This window comes from Hirundo rustica, chromosome 2 (genome assembly GCF_015227805.2).
Source record: "Hirundo rustica isolate bHirRus1 chromosome 2, bHirRus1.pri.v3, whole genome shotgun sequence".
Taxonomy (NCBI): Eukaryota; Metazoa; Chordata; class Aves; order Passeriformes; family Hirundinidae; genus Hirundo; species Hirundo rustica.
The window spans coordinates 38,646,528-38,670,955 of NC_053451.1; the positions used below are offsets into that span (position 1 = coordinate 38,646,528).

The window sequence follows — 24,428 nt, forward strand, 5'->3', positions numbered from 1 at the left end:
AGTCTGACTATAGGGCAGCAGCTGACGTCTGACTTGTCCCTGCCCTCCTTGCAAAGAAGTCCTTTACGTGGTGTAGATGTTTATACAGTAGATTCAGGTTGGCTCTAAGGAAGACATCTTTTACAGTGACGGTGTTAAGGCGCTGGAACGGGGCGCACAGAGAAGCTGAGGATGCTCCATCCCTGGAAGCGTTCCGGGCCAGGCCGGATGGGGCTTTGAGCAGTTGGATCTAGTGGAAGATGTCCCTGCTCATGACAAGGGGCTTAGAACTAGATTTTCTTTAAGGTCCCTTGCAACCCAAACCCTTCCAACCCAAACTGTTCTGTGATTCTGTAATCATTGCTGTCTATGTAAAGAAGCCAAAACTCGAACGACGATCACTAAGGAATTTAATTCCCCCTCTTAAAATGCAGCTCCTTGTGTTTATTGCTCCTTTTAGATGCCCTTTATTATCAGCTTCTGCGAATTCCCACTAAGGCATGTGAAGTTGAAGGCTCTCTGACATATCTACAAATTAAGACGGAAACATTTTCCTGAGTGCTCGACACCCAACATGCAGTTTAGAAAAGAGCCCACAAGAGGTCCCACAGATATTGCTATCGAGGAGCTACAGCAACAGTGGAAATTGCACTCTGCATCAGCGAGCCATCAGAGAAAGCACTTGGAACAAGTCGGCCTTTTAGTATCGAAAGAAACCAATTATTATAATCAAGTTGATCTTCACTCTGAAGTTGGATAAATAGTGACAGTAATTACTGTGTCACATCCTAAGAGCTACACTGTCAGTAACCAAGTACCCAGCACTGCATTTTCTCATCTGCAAGCCTCTATTGGCTATGATTTCTTCTGCTACAGGCAGTTAAGGTCAAACCTTGCAGAGAGGTCTGGCTTCAGGAATTTGGTGTTGGGCTATAGATCGCAGCAGTCTGAATTGAGCACATCATTCTGTGATGGTGGGTGTTATTCCTAGATTACAAATCTGTGGATTTAAAATCAAGAGGCTCTGACTGTTATGCTGATTTGACTGTCGTGGTGCAGCAGAATGTTGTTTTGCTCAGTAATGTGTCCTGAAAGCAGTGCCTACTGTTCAGTTGTAGAATCCATCTGGCAGAAGGTATCAAGTCTTGATTAAAGACCTCAAGAACTGAAGGGATCTCTACTGCTCTTGGGTTAGAGGAAAAGGCGAGCATTCCATTGTGTGTTAAAAACTAGCAGAGTCCCTGCTCTGAACAGATTGGAAGATTCTTCAAATAGTAAAAGAATGGCTCTGTGTCTTTAGTCAAAATTGTTTCACCAGGGAGCTCCCCTTCCCCCAGATTGCACGCATCAATGTGAAGATGTGTTTTATGGTCCAGGGCTTGGTTTTCTTAGAAGACTTGAGTACTAAAGAAGGATATTGGTGAAGTGGAGGTGCCTGTGTCCAGATTCCTAAAAATACAAACTCAATTTTGTTGCCAAAGCACCTAATCTTCACAGGTCCACAACTTTTGTGTTTAAAGATCTCTTAACATACACGGTTTTTTCCAATCTTGAGCAATCTCTTTCCAATCTTTTTCCAATCTTTGAATTTAGTTTAGGAGGAAGAAGTTTAGCACCACATTGTCTCCAGGGCCTAACAATAATAGCTGGTTTATTTCCCAGCTCAAATGCTCAGAGAACTTTCATCCAGTAATTATTCTCAGAGCATGTCCACACTCATCAATATCACCATCAGCTTCTCAGTCCCTCTGGCTCGCATCACAGAGCTCTTTCCCAAGCTGGGCTTACCCCTCAACTGCAGAATTATTGCCCCACCAGGCAGGCTTTGACATTTAGGGACATTCTCTGTGTGTTTTTGACTAGCCAAGCATAAGGGAAGGGATTAAAGATCCACCAAAGTGCAGGGATGTAGAAGGGGACACCACTCAAGTTCAGTGGTAAAGGTGGCGAGCGTGAATTCCTGTGTTCCTGGATTATGCATTGAAATATCATCAGACAGTGTAAACAACCAGACAATAACAAAACCCCAGATCTTCCCATGACTGCTCCAATCTTTGCTGAGCAATTTTGCTGTGGCAACCCTTCGAAAGGTATTGTGTGCTGCATGGAAAACATGAGAAGCAGAAGTCACCACTTCCCTTGATCATTTCCTCCAGTGATTAATTATCCTCACAGTTTAAAATTGCACCCTCTTTTTAATTTCAGCCATCTTTGTTTCCAGCTGGGTGGAACGGGTGTCTTTTGTACCTTTCTGCGTTAATTTTAAAATCCTGTGTCCTCACTAGGTGTTTATACTTCGTAATCTAGTCTTGCTGCTGCCTTTGGATAAAGTAAGCAGCCTGGGCTCTTCTAGTCTTGGGATTGTTTTCTTCCTCACACCAATTATTTGAGGGCTTTTTCTTGCTCTCTATCCAATCTATCAACAATAACAACAACAAAAACTGTTTCAGCATCAGCTCCATCAATGTGAACTAGAGGGATATAACCACTTTCCTCCCACAGCTTTCTATGAGGTTGTTTATCTGAGAATCACACTGGCCTTTTTATCCACACCACTGCACTGGGGGCTTGAATCCAGGTACATGTCCATGGTGACTCTTGAATCCTTCTCAGGGTTGTCATTTTCTGGATTAGAAAATTCCATGTAGTCTTTGAGCTGCGACAAATAAACATATTTGGTTGTGTTACAGGCATCAGTCTTAAAAATAAATCCTCTACTGGTGTCACTGGCATAATCTCTTAGTGTCCCAAATTCTTTATGCTACCTGTTCACATTCTCAGTGCAATTTTGTATTTGCTTGTGGATCACACCAGGACAGCAACATTCCTTGGTTATCCCAGTGCTTTAGGATGTAGGTCCACCAAAGTGCTGGTTCTCCTCTGAGATCACGGCAAGAGTGCAAAAGACATTGTGTCCTGAAAGAGAACAAAAACATTTCTAAAAACCTTGTGCCTGTTTGGAGCCTTGTTAATGTTTTTCTCATCTACTTCTTGGCCTGTAGTGTTATGAAGATTGCTTATGTTCCTACTGGACTTTAAAAACTCCCTTTTAGCCTTGCCAGTGTAGGGATTTTTTCCTGTTTCCTGTGTATTTTTTCTGGCCTTGAAATCTTTCAAGGTAGATTCCTTGGGGTTTGGTTCCCCTTTCTTCCATCTCTGGCATTACTCTTACTTACTGATTTTCACTGATTTTTTTCTGAATCCAGAAAGGAATTTAGTTGAAGCAATTGTAATTCCTGAGTTTTCATGTCCCCCACTCTAGGCTGTCTTCTTGCCACCTTTAAAGTACAGCAGGACGATGTGCACTCTCTGCTTTCAAAGCAGTGCTCTGAAGGTGAGCATTTTCCCCAGCAGGGCAGAGGTTCAGTGCCAGAATGGAAATCTCCCAGCTTGAATTTTCCGCTTACCTCCCCTTTCTTGTGAGAGCTTGTCTCTGGTCATCTGAGGCACAGCTTGCATGGCTGATCAGCAGTAAATTGGAAATGCCGCTTCTGCTTTGGAGGGGCCACAGCACCGCAGCACCTTTTCCTCCCTCAGGACACTGTGTGCTTTGAGGGATTGTGTCTCCTGCTGGGAAACAGATATAGAAGGGCACAGGGAATTGTCAAGAGTGGAAACTTGGTGCAGGAATGTTCAGCATCCAAACCAGCCTTAAAAGAAGTTCGTGGGAAGTTGCTGTTTCCTTGATTGGAAAAAGAATAGAAGCTGGGCAAGGCTGTGACTCAGCCGGTGAGTCAGCAGTGGGGCTGCTTTCCGATGAGGCCATCTCCTGTTCTTTTGCTCTCTGTCACACCTTCCCTACCGCCTGCCATGGGACAATAAATCCCGTTTACTGCTGTTTCTCTTCGCTCACAGAGTCATTCCAGCCCGTAACCTCTGCCCTGACACCTCCCACTGCACCATCTCTCCAAATTTCTCCTTCTATGCTCCATTCAAGTCCCATGGCTTCTGCGATTTTTGTGCCTTCAGTATTCCAGTCATGGGTGTATTTAGCAGCTGCAACCTCTTGCTCTGCAGCAACAGAGACAGATTGTGACCTATTCACCACAGAGGGAAAATCCCAGGAATGGGTGGGAATTCCCTGGAAGAAGAGACACAGGATGAGGAGCTGATCTGGATCCTCCCCGAGGCAGTGATGGCCTTCATCAGACACCACAGACTGCGGTTCCTCAGCCAGCCATCAAACGAGGCAGACCAGTGCTGCAGGTCCAACACACTGGTTTTGAATGCTCTTCTGTTAATTGTGTCTTTGTCTGCTTCCCCACATGCGCGGCTCTCCGCCGAGATCCCAGTGCTTTTCCAACGTGAGACGTGATGTCAGCCGAAAGGCACTCGGGGACTTGGGGAAGGGAGGGTGCTGCAGGAAGGAGTGGTGCCCCAAGACACACACAGCTAATGCTTCCTGGACTCACAGTCTTGGATGCACACTCAGCTCCATGGAAGCTCTCTTGTTTCTACTGAAGGGATTTTTTTTTTTTTTTTGAGCTTGGACAAGGCAAATAATTTTAGCCACGCACTATTTACATCCAGGCAAGCGGCCAGGACATACCTCTGTCTATGGTTGCATCCACTGTTAAGCAAAACTGTCCTACTGTTTTATTTATTAACCAAACATTTCTAATAGCCAAGCTAATTTTATCCTTTCCTTAATGCTGGCTGACGATGACTCAGTCTGGCTGGGAGGAGTCTCAGTAGCATGGTGCCCAGATTTTGGAAACTGGTGTTATACGGAAGGAAGAGCTGGCTGTCCATGTACCACAGTGGCTGTGGCTTTGGACCCTCTCACTTTACTTCTCTCTTTGTGTAGATGTGGAATAAAGAAACCAGTGAAGTATTCCACAAGAGCGTTTTTTAGTCAGGGTGGAGTGGAGATGACCTTGTTTCTGTAGCAGTCAGCTGCAGCTATAACTTTTAGCAATAACATCAGGAACTGGTACACTCTGTAAGTTTTTTAATGTTTTATTGCTTTGTCAATATTTCCTGTCTGAATCAGTCCTCAGTTTATGTGCATTTCTCCCTTAGCTTTAGAATTACTCTCATACAGTTCCAGGTAAGTGAGGTATCCAGTCTAGGCAAATCTTTAGGGCCCTTTGTCTGTTCAGTGGACAGTGACAGGTTCCTCTGGGAGGTGATTCATTCACTTGCTTGAGCAATCCCAGAAAATCCTGCTCTATATTTCATTAGTAATTTGCAAAGGCAAGCAGAGGATGTGGAGTATACAATGTAAAACTACGTGAGTAGTTATGCTCCAAAGATGAGGTTAAGTTAGATGATATCCTTCTGGATTTAAAATTTCAGTTACTAAAAGCTTCAAGATGCAGGTAAGTACTTTTTGTAAACAGGGGTCTAAGGAATAGAGAAGCCAGTGTGGAAGCATAGAATCTCCTAATTTATCTCCAGTCTCCATACCAAGAATACAAGGAAGAATTTATAAGAAAAGTAAAACAGCTGTATGTCATCCTGACCAAGCTAAAACACAATTTAGCTTCCTTTCCAGCAACATCTCAGTAGTGCAGTCCTCAAACCCATTGAAAAGAAGGTCAGCCATAGGATCAATTTCTACTACCTCCAAAGATGCCACATGAATATAACATGTGTTCTTACCTAAGAGGATTTTTAGTTGGTTTCAGCCAGCAGTGGGTTCTCTTAACCACTGTGATAACCTTTAGTTATCCTTTATTTATTGAATTAGCACACTGTGCAAAGGGTTTGCCCAGTAATGAGGCCACTCGGGCTTTGGAAGAGTTTTAACCAGTCACATTGTTTCTTTCAGACGTGGGCAGAAGTGAGTTTATTCTGATTCAGATGGAAACAAAGAACAAGAGCTTGAAAAACAATGAAATCCCCACAAGTGGGATCAAACAGGTTGTTTTTCTTTTAGTTCTTGATTGCAAATTCACAGTATTTTAGCTGCTGAGGCCTTAAGGGAGCATTTTGCTTTTGTGGAACTATGTCAGTGCAGAGGGCTGGCACTCAGGAAACTGTTATTTTCTTCCTAGCACTGCCACTAGCCAGGAGACCTTGACAAAATCACCCCCTCTCACCAAATCTTGTGCATTTTCCTTTTTATAAAACCACAGATAATGGATCAAAGGCTTTTGCTCTGCATCTTATAGGTGTAATGTTCCATTTAAGAGCAGGCTCTAAAATTTGATTTCCTATATTACAAAGCCCGTGGGGCTTTGACGTTTAATTTTGCCATCAGAACCATCACCTCTATTTGAGCAAGATTTGTAAACTGGGTCCTGTTGTGGGTCTCAGACTAAGGATAAAGCAGTCTGCTCCTACAAGATCAGTAACTCTCACTGAAGCCACTTGCAGATGACACTAGCCTGGCAAAACTTGTTCCATTCCTGGGTTTTAATCTCTGTTTTGTGAATTGTGCAGAAAAACAGGGAGGGTTCAGTTGGTTAGAAGTATAAAAACACGATTAGCAGAATTGGTTGGTTCAGGATTTCTGGTGGCTGGTTCCTTCAGGTGAACATGGAGCTCCACTGTGGGGGTAAGCAGGAGGCCTTTTGAACGGGGCATTGCATGCTCCCCTGAAGACTTGGGGCACACCAAGAAGGTGTGTGTGCTGCAAACACCTCTGCAGACATGCCTCATCTTGTCAAGACGTCGTTTCTGTATCATTGCTGTTGAGGATTAAAAATTGCATCAAAGCTTTGCATTTCCCTCCCTTTTGCTGTTCTCCTTGTCCTGCCATGAGCATGGTGAAAGCAGCCACATCTCACATCTGTCTCTGCAAATACGTGCACATTGAGCAGCTTGACCTCATCGCTCCTATCCAGTACTATCTTACTGTGTCCCTAATAAACTGGCTTTGCTCTCCTTGGAGGTAAAAATTTAAGCGGGAATAGAGGGAAGAGTCCTGGTCCTGTGCAATGTGCTGCATCCCACTGGTGGGGAGTCCCACTTACCAGGGCATAGCAGTTCATGAGCAGCTGTGGAGGGAAGACCGATAGAGCTGGTGCCTGTGGGAGTAGGGCTTGCAAAGAAATGTTTGGCGTGTGATGAATGTGTCCCACTATTTACTTCTCCCCCCACCTTCAAGTTTTCACTGTGCTGGAGCCTGCCTACTCCAGCAACTCCAGGCCCTGCAGTCTTTGCCAGCTATGAGCCCTGTAGACTTCAAAGTGCTTCTCATCAGGTGTAAGAATGCTCAGTTAAGAACATGTGGAGTAGTTACACAGCCCTTGTGCTGGAGGGAAGTTAGAAGGCTGCGGTGCTCTCAGGGGAGTTCTGGTTCCTTTGGCTGCTGCGCAGAGGAGATTGAGAGCACCATGTCCTGGCACTGGCATAGAGGCTGCCGTTCAGAGGGACTGTAAGCAGAGTGGTCCAGGCTGGACAGCGAGACTCTTGCTCTTGTGCTTTCACTACAGAACTAAAGGACAGAAGGTGATTCTCCTGACTACTTGTGCAGAGTTCAGTGGCAAGCCACCCAGGGGAGCAGAACAGTGACTTCTGTCACTGGCTCTTACAGGCAGGAGACATTTGAGGCCAAACCTCTTCTGCCTTGTGATGGAGATAAGATCTAAACCTCAATTTCCTAGATACTGAACTGAGCTTAAGAGGGAGAGAGACAAAGTTACCGTTCCTCAGGGGCTTTGTGTTTTGCACTTGTAATTTAACCTGCAGTTCCAACAGCCACCTGTTTGCTTAGAGGTCTAGTTTGAGGCCAGTACTGCCTTCCACCCTGCTGTCAGTGTGACTAAAAGCACTGCTGCTCTTTCATTTTAGAGGAAATACCCTGTCCTGGCTGTCATGCTCCGATGCTATTCTGTGAATTCTAAGGGCACAATCTGAGCCCTCTACTTATGGTAGTGACGGGATCCTGGGACTGGTGATTGTGTTTTCCACATTTGAATTTTTCAGTACTTGGTAGTACTGGCCAAGAGGCAACATATGTGGAAAATATGATATCACGTTTATGCCTAGAGCAGTTGCAACACATATTTCAGTAGCAAGCCAAGGCCTGAAATGAGATTGGAGAAAGAGCTGCTCAGTCTTCTCTCAAACAGCCAACACATTTTATTTTTCATGGGCTAAGTCTCTGTGGTCGCAGGAGTACATTAGATCCTGCCTGAGGTTTGTCTGACCAGCTGTGGACATCCTGGGTTCACTTTAAAGCAGGTGCAGAGGCAGAGACACATCTGGAGGATGCCATCTCATCCTTGCCTGGCCATGCAGAATGATGCAAGTCAGAGCCTTGTGGTGCCTCCCTCCCTCTCTACTTTGGCCGTTGGGATGACCGGGCTCCATAGTGGGGGCATCTCCACTGCCAATCTGAGTGGCACAGAGGGTGCCAGAGCTGGGGAGCAGCTGGAACCTCATATCCATCTATCAGGTCTAACCAAACCTTTAATGCAGAACATGTCACTCCTCCTATTACTCCTTGGTTCCAAAACACAGTGGTGTTTCTGGAGACAGGCAGGCCTGGGTGTGGCTAGCCTCTTGATTAGAGGTTCTGAATCCTGCCAGCAGGTTTAGCTTTCTCAAGGGTTATGGCTTTCTCCTTCCCTCTTCTGAAGATGATGCAAGCCTAACAAGCCTGTGCCTCTAATTTTCTTCCCACTGACCAGTCTTTTGTCAATGCAGACTGACAGGAGCTGTCTCACACCTTGTTTTGGGCAGCATGTAGCACGGCAAGCTCTCAGCATTGACTGAATCACAGCTCACTTTTGAAAATGTAAAATAAAACAAACAGTAAAAGATCAGTATTAATACTGAGAAGAAAAGTATGTAAATGGATAACTTCCCTGTCCAAAACAGATTTAACATGTGTAAGAACTGTTGTGGCTCTGACTAACTGACAATCCGTAAAACAAGGGCCATTACAGTTGAAACATCAACTCTTTTTTTTAGTTGTTATCACGAAGTTAAGAAGCACCTCCTAATTTAAAGAACGGAAGTACTGGGGCTTTCAGCACGTCTCTAAATAGCTCATTTTGACAGATAATCATCTGCACTAATAAAAACATTGCCTTATACTGCTAATCTATATCCATGCTGCTTTTGCTGTCTAGCATGGGATTGTCATTGTGCTACTTTTAAACAATCTGAAGATTAACAGACATCTCTTGGGTATGAAGACTGCGATAAAATGCCAAAGGAAACAGCCTTTGGATTTTATTAATTTTATTCAGTATTTATGCAAAGCATGTATACTTCATGGTTTACAAGGTGCCTGTCAGTCTTCCACTGTGCAAGTTTTTGTACAAAATGGGAAAATGTCTCTGTTCTAATGGTGTTACCATCCATAGAGCAGTTTGGGTGCTTCACTCTTCCCAGTTACTACCCTTTTCCTCTGATTGTACACCATGAACAACCTCCTCTATAATTTTTTGTTTAAAACTTCATGCTCTTTTTTTCTTCTGATTTCAACTGTGACACCACTTCAGGGCTTCCACTGCCTGTGATGGATGGACACTGAGTCTGGACAGGAGACAATGCGAGTGAAGAAGCAGAGGAGCCAGATCAGCATCCCTGGCAGTCTGAGGCAGTTTGTGGCCTCTCAGAGGCCACCCTTGCTAGTGAGCCTCATGGCAGATTGGAGCAACAAAGCAGTGCCAGTGGAGGCCAATCTTCACCAGCACCAGGGACACTGTGGGGAAGATGTGAAGACAAAAGGCAGCAGAGACTGGCATCAAAACCTCATTTTAGGTGGGAATCAAAATCCCAAAAATGTGTTTTTAAGCTCTTCCCTAAAGAGTTTGTTGTCCTTCTGCCCACCCCCTCCCCTTGCCCTTGAATCTCTTAGTTACAATAGGAAAATTGTTTCACTCTTGCTTTTCACTGTAGCTCAGCACTGGGCTCCCTTCCCAGAGCAAGTTTTTAAGCTAATTTTAAAAAGAGACTGTTTCCCCATGAGAGAGTGAGGAGGCAGATGTGCTCTCTGACATGCCATGGCGTGTCTGCTGGCACTGTTGTGCTCCAAGTCCAAGCTTGGTATGCCTGCTAAACAAACAGTGTCTCTCCTGTGACTGCTTGCCCTTGGAGACACTGTCTTCTTCCTTTCCTTCTCAGGAGCAAGAAACAGTCACATATAACACTAGAGTCTCACAGAGGCCATGTGGGAGACTGGAGATCCTGCCTGGAAAAATATTTGGAGTCAAGAATGTTTTGAAAGACTAGGGTAGAGGGGTCAAGCATGTGAGGGGATAGATTTTCTATTTGTAGCAAATCCAGTGTCAGTTGTGTGAACAGAGAGTGCTGGAGAAGCAGTGTGGGAAAGCAGGCAAACAAGCCTGGCAGCTTCTTAATGGGTACAGTTTGGATGCTGACATGCTTTTCAGGTTTGTTTTCCAGGGAGGTATTTATCTTTTTGAGACATTGTTCCTGATGCTTATGACCCTTGGAGAACAGGAAGACTGCTCATCTATGTCAAGACAATAAAGACGGATGTAAACCTTTTATTCTCCTTTCCCCTTATTCCTCCTCATATTTTCTCCTCATTTTCTTATCACAAGAGACTTTCCTCAGATTTCTGTCATCATCTCACTTGACCTGTCACAACCTGCCTCCTGGGTTTCCTCATGCCTTTTTCCATTTGTTTACCTTCTTCACCTTTTCTTAACACCCCAGATTTTCAAGAATGCAGATCCTCCTCAACTCCAATTTTTGCTCAATATCTTCCTTTTCCTACACGTAAATAACATATTCTTAATCCTTACCTCTTTTCTTGCCCTTCCTTCTCTCCAACCTCTCTTAATTTTCCCCAACACATTTACCTCTGCCATGCCTTGCAAAACCTGTGTCTATACAGTTTGTTGTCTACAGCTTCTCTTGTCTCCCACACTCCTCTGCCTGCCACTGAGTGATCAGCTTCCTTATGGGGGAGGTGGAGGGGCAGGCACTGATCTCTTCTCTGTGGTGACCAGTGACAGGACCCATGGGAATGGGCTGAAGCTGTGTCAGGGGAGGTTTGGGTTGGATATCAGGAAAAGTTTCTTCCCCCAGGGGGTGTTTGAGCACTGGAACAGGCTCCCCAGGACAGTGGTCACAGCACCAAGCCTGACAGAGTTCAAGAAGTGTTTGGACAATGCTGTCAGGCACATGGTGTGACTTTTGGGGTGTCCTGTGCAGGTCTAAGAGTTGGACTCATGATCCTTGTGCATCCCTTCCAATTTGGGATATTCTGCTGTTCAATGATCACTTTTCTCGTGTGTCTCTTTGGCCACATCACTCTGCATCCTCCCTGAGTTCCCTCTGCTCCACCACATGAAACATCAGGTTCTTGCCTGCACTGTTGACACTGCTCAGCTTATTGCACTGTCACCCCTCGATGGGTTTGGAGAAGGCAGCCCCAGGTCCCGTGAGGCCATGCTGCTGCTGCAGCTCATGCTGACACCACCAGCTCACACTGCCCATTGCCAACCCAATGTGTATTTTGCCAGAGCCCTTCTGCTCACATCAGCATCCTTAGGGCTGCTCTGAATCTGACCTTAATACTCCTTTTGGCATCCTCCCCTACAGGCATCGCTCCCTATCACTGCCTACAGCCATCACTCCTTGTGATGCCTGTAAAAGCATCTGATGGCAGACAAGTTACTGCAGCACCCAGTCATCAAAACCTCTGGCCAACTCCATCTCACTGTGTTTGAGTCCTCTGCCTGAGGTCCCTTGGCTGAGAATGTAACCTTCCCAGGGCAGAGCCGTCCTTTTGTCTTTTTCAGCATGGTAAGTGCCACAGCATGATGATGGCACTAGGCCCTTTAGTAATAGTGATGTTAGCAAGAGAAAAAAATACACAGCTCTGTGCTCAAGGTCACAACAGCTATCTTAAATTTGATAGAAACTTGAAAGGGACCTGGCTTGGACAGAAAATCGGACTGGGAGCAGAGGAGTGGAACTCCATTGCTGTCTTTCAACTGACGCTCCTCATGGGAGGTGAGAACCTGAAGCTCCTGCTCCTCAGGATGAGTCAGGTTTATCTGCTTGCTGGTAGATGCTGAGCTGAATTGGCAGACAGACCCCAGCCTCACACCCTGAAAGGAAAGAACTCCTCAGAATTTCCCAAAAGCTCATAAAAACCTTGAGGCTCAGAAGACAACTTGGGGCTGTACATCTGATAAGACAGAGGTGCCACTTTGAGGCAAGACGTTGGTTTGCCGGTCCAGGACAGAGGCAGGATGTTTCCTGGTGGAAGCCATTGATCTGTTCAGGCTGCTAGTGCCTGCTGTCATGCACATCTTGAGACACCTCAAGCTGCCTTTTCATTGGACTGGGACCATGCCCCTCCTGAGGTAATGCACGCCAGCCTTGAAGTGGGGTGTTTAAATTCATTGTCTGACCTAGCTTTGCCTAAGTAGCCAGGCTCACTGTGCTTATGAAAATATTTTCTTCTGCTGCCCAGGTAATTGCAAGTCTGAAGGGGTCAGAAAAGCACCTAACAGCAAAGGTTCAGCTTCAGTTCTTGATTTTCCAGGAGCCTTTTTACATACAGGAAAAATGAAATTTTACGTCTGTGCTTTCCATCACCTTTCCTGAACATGACTAACTCCTTCTGGCACGGCTGGGTGACCAGTCAACTGGCTGGACCAAACCCAAGCCCACTCACTGCATTTCCTGTTGTTCCCCAGCCTGTCCAGCCTGCCTCTGTCTCTCCTAGCTGATATCACCACACCAAGAGGTGTTGACGTGTTTCCTTGTCTTGATACTTCCAGAAGTCATCCCTGAGTAGAGGAATGATAGTCATACAGTGCAGTCTATTTTTAGCCTTTCACAGACTCCTTCTCTGACCCTGGGCAGGCACTTTAACCACTCACTGTCCCACTTCATAATTTCAATATGGACATAACCTTACCTTGTCTGGAAAGCACTTGTGGGATGGTAGCACTTGGGAGTTTTTTTGCTTTGAAATTATTATTTCAAGTATTATAAAAGTATTATTCAAGTATTATTTCAAGTATTATAAAAAGGTCTTGTGCTCCATTGGCATCTAGGATTTTTTTTAGTTGTTGGCAACACAGCTGATCAGCTCTCACTTCTTGGGTGGGAAAATCCTACCTTTTCTTGACTCCAAGGTACTGCTCTGTAATCTCCTTTCCATCTCCACTGTTTTGAGAACATTAATTTTCCCCGTCACTGAAGGAATACTGCTTGTGCCCAGCAGTGGGTGGATGGTTACTCTGCTGAACATGAACTCAGAGGAGCAGCTTCATTTCCGTTTTTTGCCAGTTCCATAGGTGTGGCCAAAATGTTCTGTGGTGGATGCTGCTTAGGGGTATGTGATCTGAAGGTCTTCATCCTTCTGCCTGTTGTTAATCTCTTCTGAGAGAGGGTCTCCCAAGATAAGGGGATACTGGGAGGTTTTGATACAGTCTCCCATACAGTGCCAGGAGAGATGGGAGCTGAATGCCGTTCCCAAGCACCTAAGCAGGATGTGGCTGGCAGCAATAGTGACGACAAACACCCCAGAAAGGGACAAAGGGGGCTCCCAGCAGCTCCAATGTCGCCATCTCTTTTCTTTCTCTCCCTCTCCTTTGGCCAGGCTCACAGCTGGAGAGGACAGCTAATACCTTCTTTGGGGTGGTGAATCTGACTTTGCAGCATCCCCTCTGACAGCCTCAGGAACATTTCTGGCTGTGTCAGCCAAAATTCCTGCCGGGGACTGCTGCAATGCAGCACACCACACCCCCGCCGGCGCCGAGCCCGAGCCTGGACGGCCGGTGCCGCTCAGCTCCGGCCCCGCCGCTGCCATAGGCGTCCCTCCTCCTCTTCCCGGCGAGCCCCGATGATTTCAGGTTGCTTGGCATCCCGTCCTGCGGGCACTGGTGTCACAGCAGCCCGGCGCACGTTCGGTTTCACGTTCGCCGGCGGCAGAACGCGCTGGCCGCCCGAAGGGATCGGCTGTGGTTTCAGGTTTCATTTCCCTCGCACGCTACGCCCGAATTCCAGACGCGCTCCGGCTTCGCCGCTGCATGGACTCTGAGCGTCGGTCCTTTGCCGTACCCAGCGGAGGCAGACCGGGCTTCCCTCGGCTCCAGGGAGTGGACCATGAAGACGTCAATTGTATTCTTGCTTTGCATCTCAGTTTTCCCCGGCCTTTCCCAGGGCAGAGTCGTAAGAGAGGATGAAACTGGTTTTGCCGAGTGTAACGTGTTCTTCCCTGGACAAGTCCCACCAGAAGGATTTACGGAGCCGTTCCACGTGAAAATCTGTCAGCAGTACAACAAAGAGCCGCGCTTTGCAACCCTCTACAGTACTAAGGACAAAATCCCTCTTTATTCAGCTTTTAAGTTTACAAAGCCAGCTCAAAGTGGGGAGGAGAACTGGCTGGTTGAACCGCAGGTAAGGCGGCTTTTCCTTTGCTGTAAAGCGACCGTTCCTGGAGAACGTTTCCTCTGGGGTGAAGCTGGGGTTAGGATTTTGCAAAGGAGGCAGGAAACTTGTCGAACTTCTGTTGGTATGAATTTAGCGTGAGCAGAACTTATTTTTGTGCTTGCGACTGAGCAAACAAATAGTTTCTTGTCCCAGGGAGCTTATAATGAAAACAGAGAGGCTGCTGCATGGATGTGCAGTGCCAGGGTAGAGGAAAGCCCTCTCTGACCCCAGTGATGTGTTTGTCCTGCCCAGCCAGCTCTTGTGGGCAGGGAGCGCTGCTGGTGGGTTAAATATCACAGTGTCACGTTCAGGTTTGTTCTGTTGCCAGTATGATCACAGTGTTTATAGGGGTTCTTCAGCTTCACTGACCAGAGATAAAGCATCCATTTGTGGTTCACCAAGTTGATGCTGCAGCTTTTGAGTGTGTCCCAGTGTTGCAGACTGAGGTAGGAAAACGAGTTGCTGTGTCCTGGGGCGTGCAGGGCTTCAGTCAGGTCAGAAGTAAGCAGTATAAAACGAATTTTGCCAGAGCCTCAGTGGTTTTTGTCTCCCCTGACACTTGGCATGTTTAAGCAAGGCCTTCAGGCTGTTTCATTTAAAGGAAATCCTTTAAAAAATCCTTTAAAAACTGGTGGTGCCCTAAGAGAACTTCAGCTCTCCTTTCCTCCCCGCCCCATGTTTTAGATTTTTCAGCGGTGTTAATGAGGAATATTGTAGCAACATCAGGCTACCCCAACTGCTGAGCTCAGGAAAGATTGTCAGTGTGCAAAGGTGCTTTGTTAGGGCAGGAATGGCTGCAGTGTCAGAGCAGTGTGTTAGGAGTGTGGCCCTCAGCTACTGGATGTTGCCACAATCAAAGCTCACCCCTCTGCCAGGAGAATGCTGTGCTTATTTTCCTCATGTGTGGTGATGAGATACTAAGGCCACAGGCACTGAAGACAGGAGATACTACATGGTTATCTTCAGCCTGGACTGTCTTCTGGCTCTTTGGGATGGGTTTTGAGTTGCAGGATTTTCTAAGGGCCTTTTGATCTGAGCTCCTTCCACTCCACAGGCAAGCTGTGGGAGCTCACCCTTTTAAAACAGAGGAAACTTTTTGCAGGCTCTGTCATTAATGAGTTGTGGGAGGGTGGCAAATATTTAACTGCAAAGGGGACCTAGGCTGGCAAGAATCTTTGGTCAGTGTCATGGAGGCAAGGTAAAACAGCAGAGATGAGATCCTTTCCCAAATGTCTTGGCCAGTGACACCCTTCATCACCTCTATCCCCCACGTCTCTCCTGCTTCTTGTGGTCCAGCTCCCCCAACCTACCTAGGTAGGCTCAGAAGCTGTTCCTGCCATGGGGCGATGGGCAGCCTCTCCCCCACCCCCCACCTAGTAACTTTGGTTCCCCTGGACCTCCTTTTAGCTGGCTTCTCTGCCCTTCCTGCTCCATCCCTTTTGACTCCTCATCTTGTCTTGGTTCCTGCCAGCACTCCTGAGTCCCAAACCTGGTGTGTCCTGACACCACAACCTTCTCCAGCCTCAGAAATAATAGGGCAGGTGCTACCTTTATTTGCTCTGGCTTCTCCAGAGCAACCTCTCTTAGTTCTTAGTTGACACTAATGGGTCTCCTTCATCCGCTAGTGAAATGCATCTGTCTCAGAGGCAGGAGTTAGCAACTCTGCAGTTCCCTGGAGGAACCTCATACTGAGACAGAAAAGGACTAGGACAAAAAACAAAACAAAACAAAACAAAACAACAACAAAAAACAAACCAAAAACAAACAAACAAAAAGAAACAAAAAACAAACAAACAAACCCCCCCCCCAAAAAAATGCAGAAGAATATGTAAATCAAAATTATGAAAAGCTCCAATAACTCAAGAAATAAGTGCATACAGCTCTCTCAGACACTGCCACTTGGAGGAGAGAGTGGGGAAGAGCTTTCACACCCATTATGCATGTTCTACCAAGGCCAGGTCAGATGGCTGCTGAAGGGAGCCTTTAGCAGCACCTGCTCTGCAGCATGGCCCAGTGAGCTCATATCTCCGATTTTCTGGGTAATTTCCTTGCCAAGACAGGGATAGCTGGGTATGAGCTGGCTCAGCTGCACCGTGCCATGTGCTTACACATGGAGATGCAGACACACAGCAAATGGAAAGAAATCACTATAAAAACACTCTCAGCACTCCAGTGAGGGACTCAAGGTTGTCTCATGTGTTTTTGGAGGTATAATGATGTAAGCGGTGAGGGCACTGTCTCACTCCCTCCTCAGGAATGTCTGCCTGAGAAACAAATGCCAAATGTAGCACCGAGGCAGTAATTGGGTGAGAAGTGTGAGGAATGTCAGTGCCACCCACAGTGGATTGGCAGCTGGAAACAATTAATTCAGCAATTAGTGAAAAATTAGAGTGCAGGAAGGATAGGCTGATGAGCAGGGTACTGATGGGACTCCCCAAGGCGCAGGTCTGAAAACCTGCACTGCCACAGATTTCCTGGGGGTTGAGAGCAAGTCACTTAGGTGTCTTTTACCTCATTCCATTTTGGTTCTCTGAAAATCTCTGTGTTTGATTCTTTCTGTAGCTTAGAGAGAGCTGGAAAACTCTGGAGTTGCTTTTTCCATCCTAATTTGTGAGGGGCTGGATGAATTACCGTGTGTTTTCATTTGGTTAGTGGCTACCACCAGGCAGATGACCAAGGTGGGATTCTGGCCCAGCTGTAGTGCAGCTGCCTCTGAGCTGCCCTTGCAATCTCTCTTGGTAGAGAGTCAAGAGAACAGACACTTCTAGAGCCACTCATGAATGTCCTACTACAGAAACTTCAGCATGAGATGCAGTGTGCATTTTCCCTGAGGTATGAATCCCACACTAAGGTTGGATCAAACATTTCCTTTCCAATCAAAGCGTGCCTGAGGAAGGCAGTGGGAGAGGGAAGCTGAACTTTAGGGACGCTACATAGCAGGGTGGGGAAGGTGGGGGGTGGCCGTGTCCTGCCTTGTTAAATGACCAAACTCCATGGAAGCTGCCTGCCCTAATAACTGTGTGTTGCAATACTTTTAATCCCCCTCTGCCTCTGTCTCATCTGTGAAACTGCACCCTCTGCTTGATGACACACATCAATATTGTTATGTGCTGACATCCGTACAGGCTTCAGGCACATGAGGTATTTTTAAATCTCCTTTCTATGGTAAGGAGTTTACCTGTCTGCTTGGATTTTGCCCTGAGCTGTTTGGACAGGTGGCTTTATGGCTGACTCCATGAACGTAGATACGTTTTGGGGTGACACAAGGCAGAAGCTTTTTGAAGCAGTGAGGAAAGGTATCTTGCAATGCAGATTAGACGCAGTGCTGACATGGCCTGCCTTTGGGACTGAGCTGGAGGAGGCATGAAAACCTCAGGTACACACCAGTTATTACAAACCATAATAGGAGTTATTATATAGGTGATGTCAGAGCCTTACACATGGTCAGCACACAGTTGCATTTTTATCATATTCTTTTTTAATTGGACCCAAACAATCTCAATGGTATGTGCAAAGGCCTGCAACTGGACAGGTAACCAGGGACTCCTCAAGGTTTGCATGCAGCAGCTCATAGGGAGAGAGAAAATTTTATTCTGCTTCATGTAGGTTGGCAATTTCTGCCAGGAGGCAGAAGTGATCCATCTTAGGGTCTATGTGTCCTTGTAGTATGGCAGCACTCACCATGGGAGCGAGATGGGATGAGTCTCTGAGAGGGTGTAAAACTCCAAAGGGTCCTAGCACTGAGGACAGTTCCTGGGCACAGCCTCACATCTATGCCCAACCTCCCTCACCTCTTCCATGCCATTAAACACACTGGGTGCAGCGTTTGTCCCATGGCACACCATCATCTCATCAGAAGGGGAGAATGGCAAGGGAAGGGGGGGCAGGAAGAGAGAGATTTTGTGGAATGCAAAATGTCTGGCCTCATCAGACAGCTGCTCCCTGTGGTTTGGGGTGACTGAGCAAGAGGAGCAGAATAAGGCAGCAAAAGTGCAGAATAAGTCTTTCTTAAGCAGTGCATTTAGAAAAAGCTGTGACCTGTGCATCAGCACATGGGACCCGCTATGATCTTCCCAGTCCTGAAGCAATAAGCATCATATGCTTCAAAAAAGAGAGCAAGAAACCTCCTTAGCAGGAGGTGGGGCAATGCAGCCCTCTGCAACAGCCAAGCTTGGCACTGTGACCAAGCCTGGTGCAGAGGGAGCCCTGTGTCTTGAGCGCAGGGGTTTGGCTGATGCAGGAGGCCAGCCAGAGCTCAGTTCCCAGGTGAGGGTGCTGAACAGTTCTGACACTGGCCCTTTCACCCTAACTCTCAGGACAGGCTGGTGCAGAACTGTGAGGAGGTGATGTGGCACTAAGAGGATGCAAACTCTGTGTAAGGTTGCAAAGACATGATTGGATATCTGTCCAAGTGCACTGCAGGGTGGTCAAGAGACAAGGATGGATGACCTGGCAATGATTCAAGGTAGGCTATGAACTGTCTGCCATAGATGTCTCCAAAGTGCATATTAGATAGCGCAGTAAACAATTTATAGGCCAGGGGCAAAGGCAAAAGGTTTAATTGGGCCAGCACAGTGCTAGGACCTGAGGGCCACACCCTCTGAAACAGAGACTACAGAAGGCAGTGACTGCCAGAGATCGTCTGCCACCCCTGAACTTCTACCAAGATGTTCACTCTCTAATTTGAGGAACAAAATGACAATTTGGCGCAGCCCTCTGGAGCGGCTGCAGGCAGTGCCAGTAGGAATGAGTGTGGATCAGACAGGGCTGTGGCCACCTGAGAAAGACCCGAACACACCCTGACATTTAGTGCTTCTCCTCCCACTGCTCTTTACTGCCTCTGCCGGCCCCCTTCCCTGGTGCGTAGCTCCAGGACAAATTCCCGCTGCAGTGATTGCTACCTCTGGCTCCACTGCATGGGAACTGCAGACATGAGCAGGTAGCACAGATTCCATGAAGGACCTTTGGTGTGGTCATTAAGGATGAGGTTCAGACTATTAATTACATGAGGGTCAGGTTACTGATGACCAGCCCTAGGGGCTCACTGCTGCATCTCTTGTTCAAGGTGGGGTAGTTCAGGTCATCTGACTTGATGTCTGGCTTCATCCTCGCTTCTTACACAATAAGTGGTGAGAGGTAAATGCCTTCTCTAGACATCTTACACACCATGGCTTATTTGTTTTTTTTTCTTTCCCCATGGCTTGGATTTGATAGTTCAGAGGAGCTTAAGGCGCCGTGGTTAGGTTCTTAAGTGAACTGCACGTACCACCACAGCAGGAGGTGAAGACATGGCCCCAAATCTAGCCACCTATTGGTCTTAAAAATCTGTTCTAGGACAAATTACAATTTAGAGGCTTGGTATATGGTGCCTGGTGAGATTTTGAATTCTGTGCTGTGTACCAGGCTGGAGAGCTGCAAATATCCTTTGGAACCTAAAGCAATGTGTTTGGCAGAGAAGCTAAGTAGAGAATACACTTCTCTGAAGCACTTCAAGGAAAGTACGGAGAGGGTGCAGGATCTAATCCAAGGCATGGCATGTACTAGTAGTCCTAACAAAAAGTATACATGAAGGCCCGTATTACACATTGTTTTCTAGGAAGGTGACTTGCATGCAGTAACACTTCTCTCTGCTCTTTCAGATAGATGATCCAGAAAATGACTTGCATGAAATGGTGCATGAAGCCGATATTGGTGACACTGTGGCCAACCTTGGTGCAAATCAAGCCCTGACCTCAGACTACGTGGGCTCTGGCTACGAGAGAGGCCTTCTCAATCCCAGTTTTCTTAATGAGGAGGATTTCCAGGTGGCCACTTACACACTCACAAATGCTGTCCCTCTGAGCCCAGCTCTGAGCAAAAGCTGGCACAGAGACATTGAGAAGGTAATGGAGCAAGCTCTGATCCCTCACTGTTCCAAGATGAATCATCTATATCTCCTTGTAGGTGCAATTCCTTCCAGTGTCCAAGTTAAAGGCAAGGTGTCAGTGCCAGAGAGCCTCTGGCTGGCGGCCTGCTGTGATGCTCCAGAGGGATGGTCCCTGGGACTAGTGAAAAAAATCAACGATGAAAACAGCTTGGCAGACCTCACAGTGAGAGAGCTGGAGAAGCAGCTTCTACCGGGAGTTCACTTGTTCAAGGGCAGCTGTGGGGAAGACAAACAAAGCCGGGAGAAAAGAGAAGCAGTATTTCAAGTTCTCAGTCAGATCCGCTCTGGAGAGCAAGCGGGAACAAGTAACAACCGGGAGACCAAAGAGAGTGGCTGGGTGAGAAGAGTGGCTGGCATCATTGCTACCCCTTTCATCAAACTTCTGGAACTCATCATCTACATCTTTGTGGAGCTGGTGAAATTCGTGTTTTATTTTCTGTGGCTTGTCGTAAAGCGAGTTGTTGGTACGATTCTGGGTGGAGTCTACAGCCTGTGGAATGGGATGGTGTCCTACCTTAAAGCCGTCAGCATGGTGCTCATCAGCATCCCCTATGATGTTGGGAGGGTCATCATCAACATCTTCCTGGGCTTCCTGCAAATTGTTCAAGATGTGTTGTCCCTCACCTACAGGATCCTGAGCATCCCCGTGGGGTTCGTCCTTCACCTTGCTGCTTTCCCTTACCACACCATCTGTGCCATTCCCTCTGTCCTTAAAGACGTGGCCACCGGGCTCGGGGGCACCTTCTCGCTGGTCATCGATGCCACAGCCGCGGTTCTGCACGGCTTTTATTACCTGGCTAGTCACATCGTCAAACGGTTTATCCCTAAGGGCTCTTCTGGCGACTGATAGGGACGGAAACCGAGGCTGCAAATACATGGAATGAAGGAGGAGTGGGGCAATGCTTTAAGATACGTGGCCAAATGCTGTCAATTTCATTCTGGTATTTATTGTAGTGACATTAATAAAAATGAACTGACTGAGGAATAACGAGGAGGGCCAAGGCAATGTCGCTCGGGGCCGCCACCACTGTGACTTGGGTTCTGTCTGTTGTAAAACGTTCGGGTTTTATCAGTGCGGGCCACAACGTTGCTGTGGTTTGCAGGTGTCATGATGCTTCCTCTGGGAAATGCACACTAAATGCGGTATGAGGTAATTTCTTTCTGGCTATGAAGACACTGAGATCTATGCAGTTACAGTGAGCTCTGCGAAAACCCATCTCTTCCAAGGAGCAGGTGGTGGTGGTTAGAGGAGGACATGAGTTACAGAAGATTAGTGGGACTTGATGACAGGATGAAGGAGGCAAGAGTGCAAGGACTTGGGGTTGGGAAACAGCAGGGAGCAGGGTGCAATGGGAGCAAGGTACTGCTGTTGGCTGCATTGCTCATTTCTCTGCTGTCCCACTGGTGGAGGGGATGCAGCTGGGTATATCTCATAGTCTCATAGTCTTCAGGCCTTTGCAGACATCTGAAATTGCATGGATCTTGCTGCAAGGAAAGGCATACTGCCTTTTTTTTTTTTTTTTTTTTTTTTTTTTTTTTTTTTTTTGCATGATGGGAAAGCATTTTTCCTTAGCCATACCAAGGTCATCTTCCCCCAACCCTTCCTTGCTGTCTGGTCCACAGCAGCAAGGTCTGAGCCCTGAATCTTCAAGATGTGGTGTTCCTTGAAGGTCTAAGCCCATGAATGTCTTAGCCCTGAAGGCCTCATGTCAACCCCAATGCCCAGACAATGTGGGAGCTGCACTTTTGGATTCAAATCTCTTGCCCCCTGCCCTGTCTCCCTGAAGAGCTGTCAGCTTCTGAAGTACACAGGGGACTGTGAACTCTCAGGTGGGAGGAGAAGCAGGAGAGATCCCGGGCTGCAGCACTTGTTTTGCTGTGTGAAGACCCACCTGGTAAGCCCATGCACAGAGGGGCACCTTAATGTCAGAGGTGGAACTGACTTCTCTTCTGCACTGCTCATCCTCTCTGCTCACTCCTTACCCCTTCTTCCCTCTGCCAGCATGAGCCATGTCCCCCACAATCTGCAGCCCTGGAGCTGGGGCACACATCTGGGCTTTGCAGGGCACCTGCAAGTGTTTGCAGCCAGATGAGGGGCACAGAGACCTCTGCCACTGCTGGAGAAGGGCACAGTAGTCCTACCCTTCCCTGGAGCTCGGCTCAGCAAGGGGCTTTGGGTCTCCTGGTGCAGTTACCGGCAGAAGGGAGGCTTCCTGTCTCAGCAGCATTTACTTTGGCTGGACTCAAAGTGACATTTGGGAGTCCTACATTCGTGGTTCCTTCCTTTCACACCCCGCTGTGTCCCTCCCTCCAGCGCCAGCTTGGTGTCATCCCCTGGTCTACCATAGCATCCCATAATGACTCCCAGGAGTGAGCAAGCTGGTGCTGTCCTCTGAGGGGTGCTGTGTTGGTGGTAGCCTGTCCTGGGTTGAAGAAGTTACTAACATTGCAGCTTTGCCTCTCTGCACCATGTAGCCTGCAGCAAGGCTGAGCTGGCGTGGATGGATTCAGAGAGAAAAGGAGGTTTGGCTGGGTTCATGATGGGACAGAGTTGTTTCTTTAGCTCAGGGGCTGTGTGCAATGCAACCAGATGTGTGTGCACATCCCAGCCCAGCACGTCCTGGCCAGGTGGCACCCTGTTCAGCAGTGATGCAAATGGCAAAGTTGGGGATGCCAACAGTGGTGACAAAGTGGGGAAGCAGTGGCATGAGTGGGAAAGAGACGATGAGTCCTTGTCTCATCCTTCATGGGCCATTGCTGGTTTATGGAGAAAGAGAGTCCGTCTGCAAGCAGAACTGGCTTTGTTCAAAAGGAAAGGCAGCTTCTGTGTGCCGCTATGGGTTGTACTTGGGTAAAGTCAGTGGTGTTTTGCTATAGGAATGTTGGGTGCAGGGGCAAGGTCACTGCTTCTGCCAGGCAGAGAGCAGCCAGTGGATGCTCCCCAAACTGGACTTTGCATGTCCGCCCACTCAAACGTGGTCTGCTTTAAAGACAGATGTGGAGCTGATTTCCCACTCCTTCAGGAGACCCTGTCTCAATCCTGGTGCTCCTCTAGGGCTACATGGCAGCTGTTAAGGCAGGAAAGAAGCCAGCTCAAGCCTCAGGGGATGCTAGGGTGGGTGACAGGAGCTCCAGCCTGGGGTCTCCAGGATCCCCAGCAGCCTCTGAAGGCTCATGTGATGGCAGCAGCTTTCTAGTGCAGTCCAAGCACTGGGGAGAAGGCGTAACTGCCCCCCACAGCTGCCTTGCACGTTCTCTGTGGCCTTATCTCTGGCTCATCTTAGCTGTGTGGCACTGCACAGCAGCCAGCCATGCACTTCCTGAGGGCTCTGTGCCCAGAGCAGCTTCCCTACACCTGAGCCCAGCAGCTTCTGCATTCCATGTCCAGCAGCATCTCCAGTGCAGCTCTGCAGGCGCAGTGATGTGGGAGCTCACGTGCTGATAAGCAGGAAATTGAGGCACTTCAGGAGGTCTGCACTGTCACTTTGCCACCGCCATTGCTACCCCACCTAGCTCAGGCCAGCGCGTCTCTGCCGCAGCCATGACTTCTGACAGCAAGTGGACTATCCTTGAAATCTAAGGTGCTGCAGCTCTATAGGATTAGGGCAGGTGTGCAACAGTATTATTAAAATCGTCTTAGCATGCTCAGATTTCAAATGCTAAGAACAGTAACTGGCATGGGGCATTTCTCTTCTGTGCTGTGTGTCTGAGCAGGCAGTGGGAAATCTGCCTTGAACATCAAGCAATTATCACAGGACAAGCAACATCCTGCAAAAAAACACCATTTGAGATTCTTCTTATCTAAGCATGATTTATGGCTCCCGAGCTTTACTCTGTCCTTGGAAACATATGGCTTCAACAAAATAAAATGACTTTTCCTAAGAGGGGCTGGTATCACTCTCTGTCATAGTTGCAAATGATATAATACAACCTAGGGCGTCCTGACTAATCAGGAGAACACCGACAGCACAGTTTTTCCTTGTAACAGCTTGACATCTGATATTAATGGCTCTTGTGTGCTTTTTAAACACCTTCTCTTCTCTGAGCACTCTAAGACAATTAATTAAGTTGCAGAATAAGTTGGTAAAAGCTGAGGTGTTGCAGGCAGTGCATATGACTGTGTGTGTGCCAGGAGAAGGGACTGTTTTATTCTTGAGATACAGTGAGGTGCCCCTGGGGTGCAGCACAATAGCCAGTT

The 24,428-nt window shown here is 47.5% G+C and overlaps 1 protein-coding gene across 1 annotated transcript; it reads left to right on the forward strand.

The window, feature by feature from the left end:
* Window positions 1–13,552: 13,552 nt before the first annotated feature.
* On the forward strand, window positions 13,553–21,218 carry ENDOD1 (endonuclease domain containing 1). Its single transcript, XM_040055778.2, has 2 exons — window positions 13,553–14,271; window positions 19,944–21,218. Exons 1-2 carry the CDS (start codon window positions 13,978–13,980, stop codon window positions 21,075–21,077), a joined length of 1,428 nt encoding a protein of 475 aa, XP_039911712.1. The 5' UTR covers window positions 13,553–13,977; the 3' UTR covers window positions 21,078–21,218.
* Window positions 21,219–24,428: the final 3,210 nt, after the last annotated feature.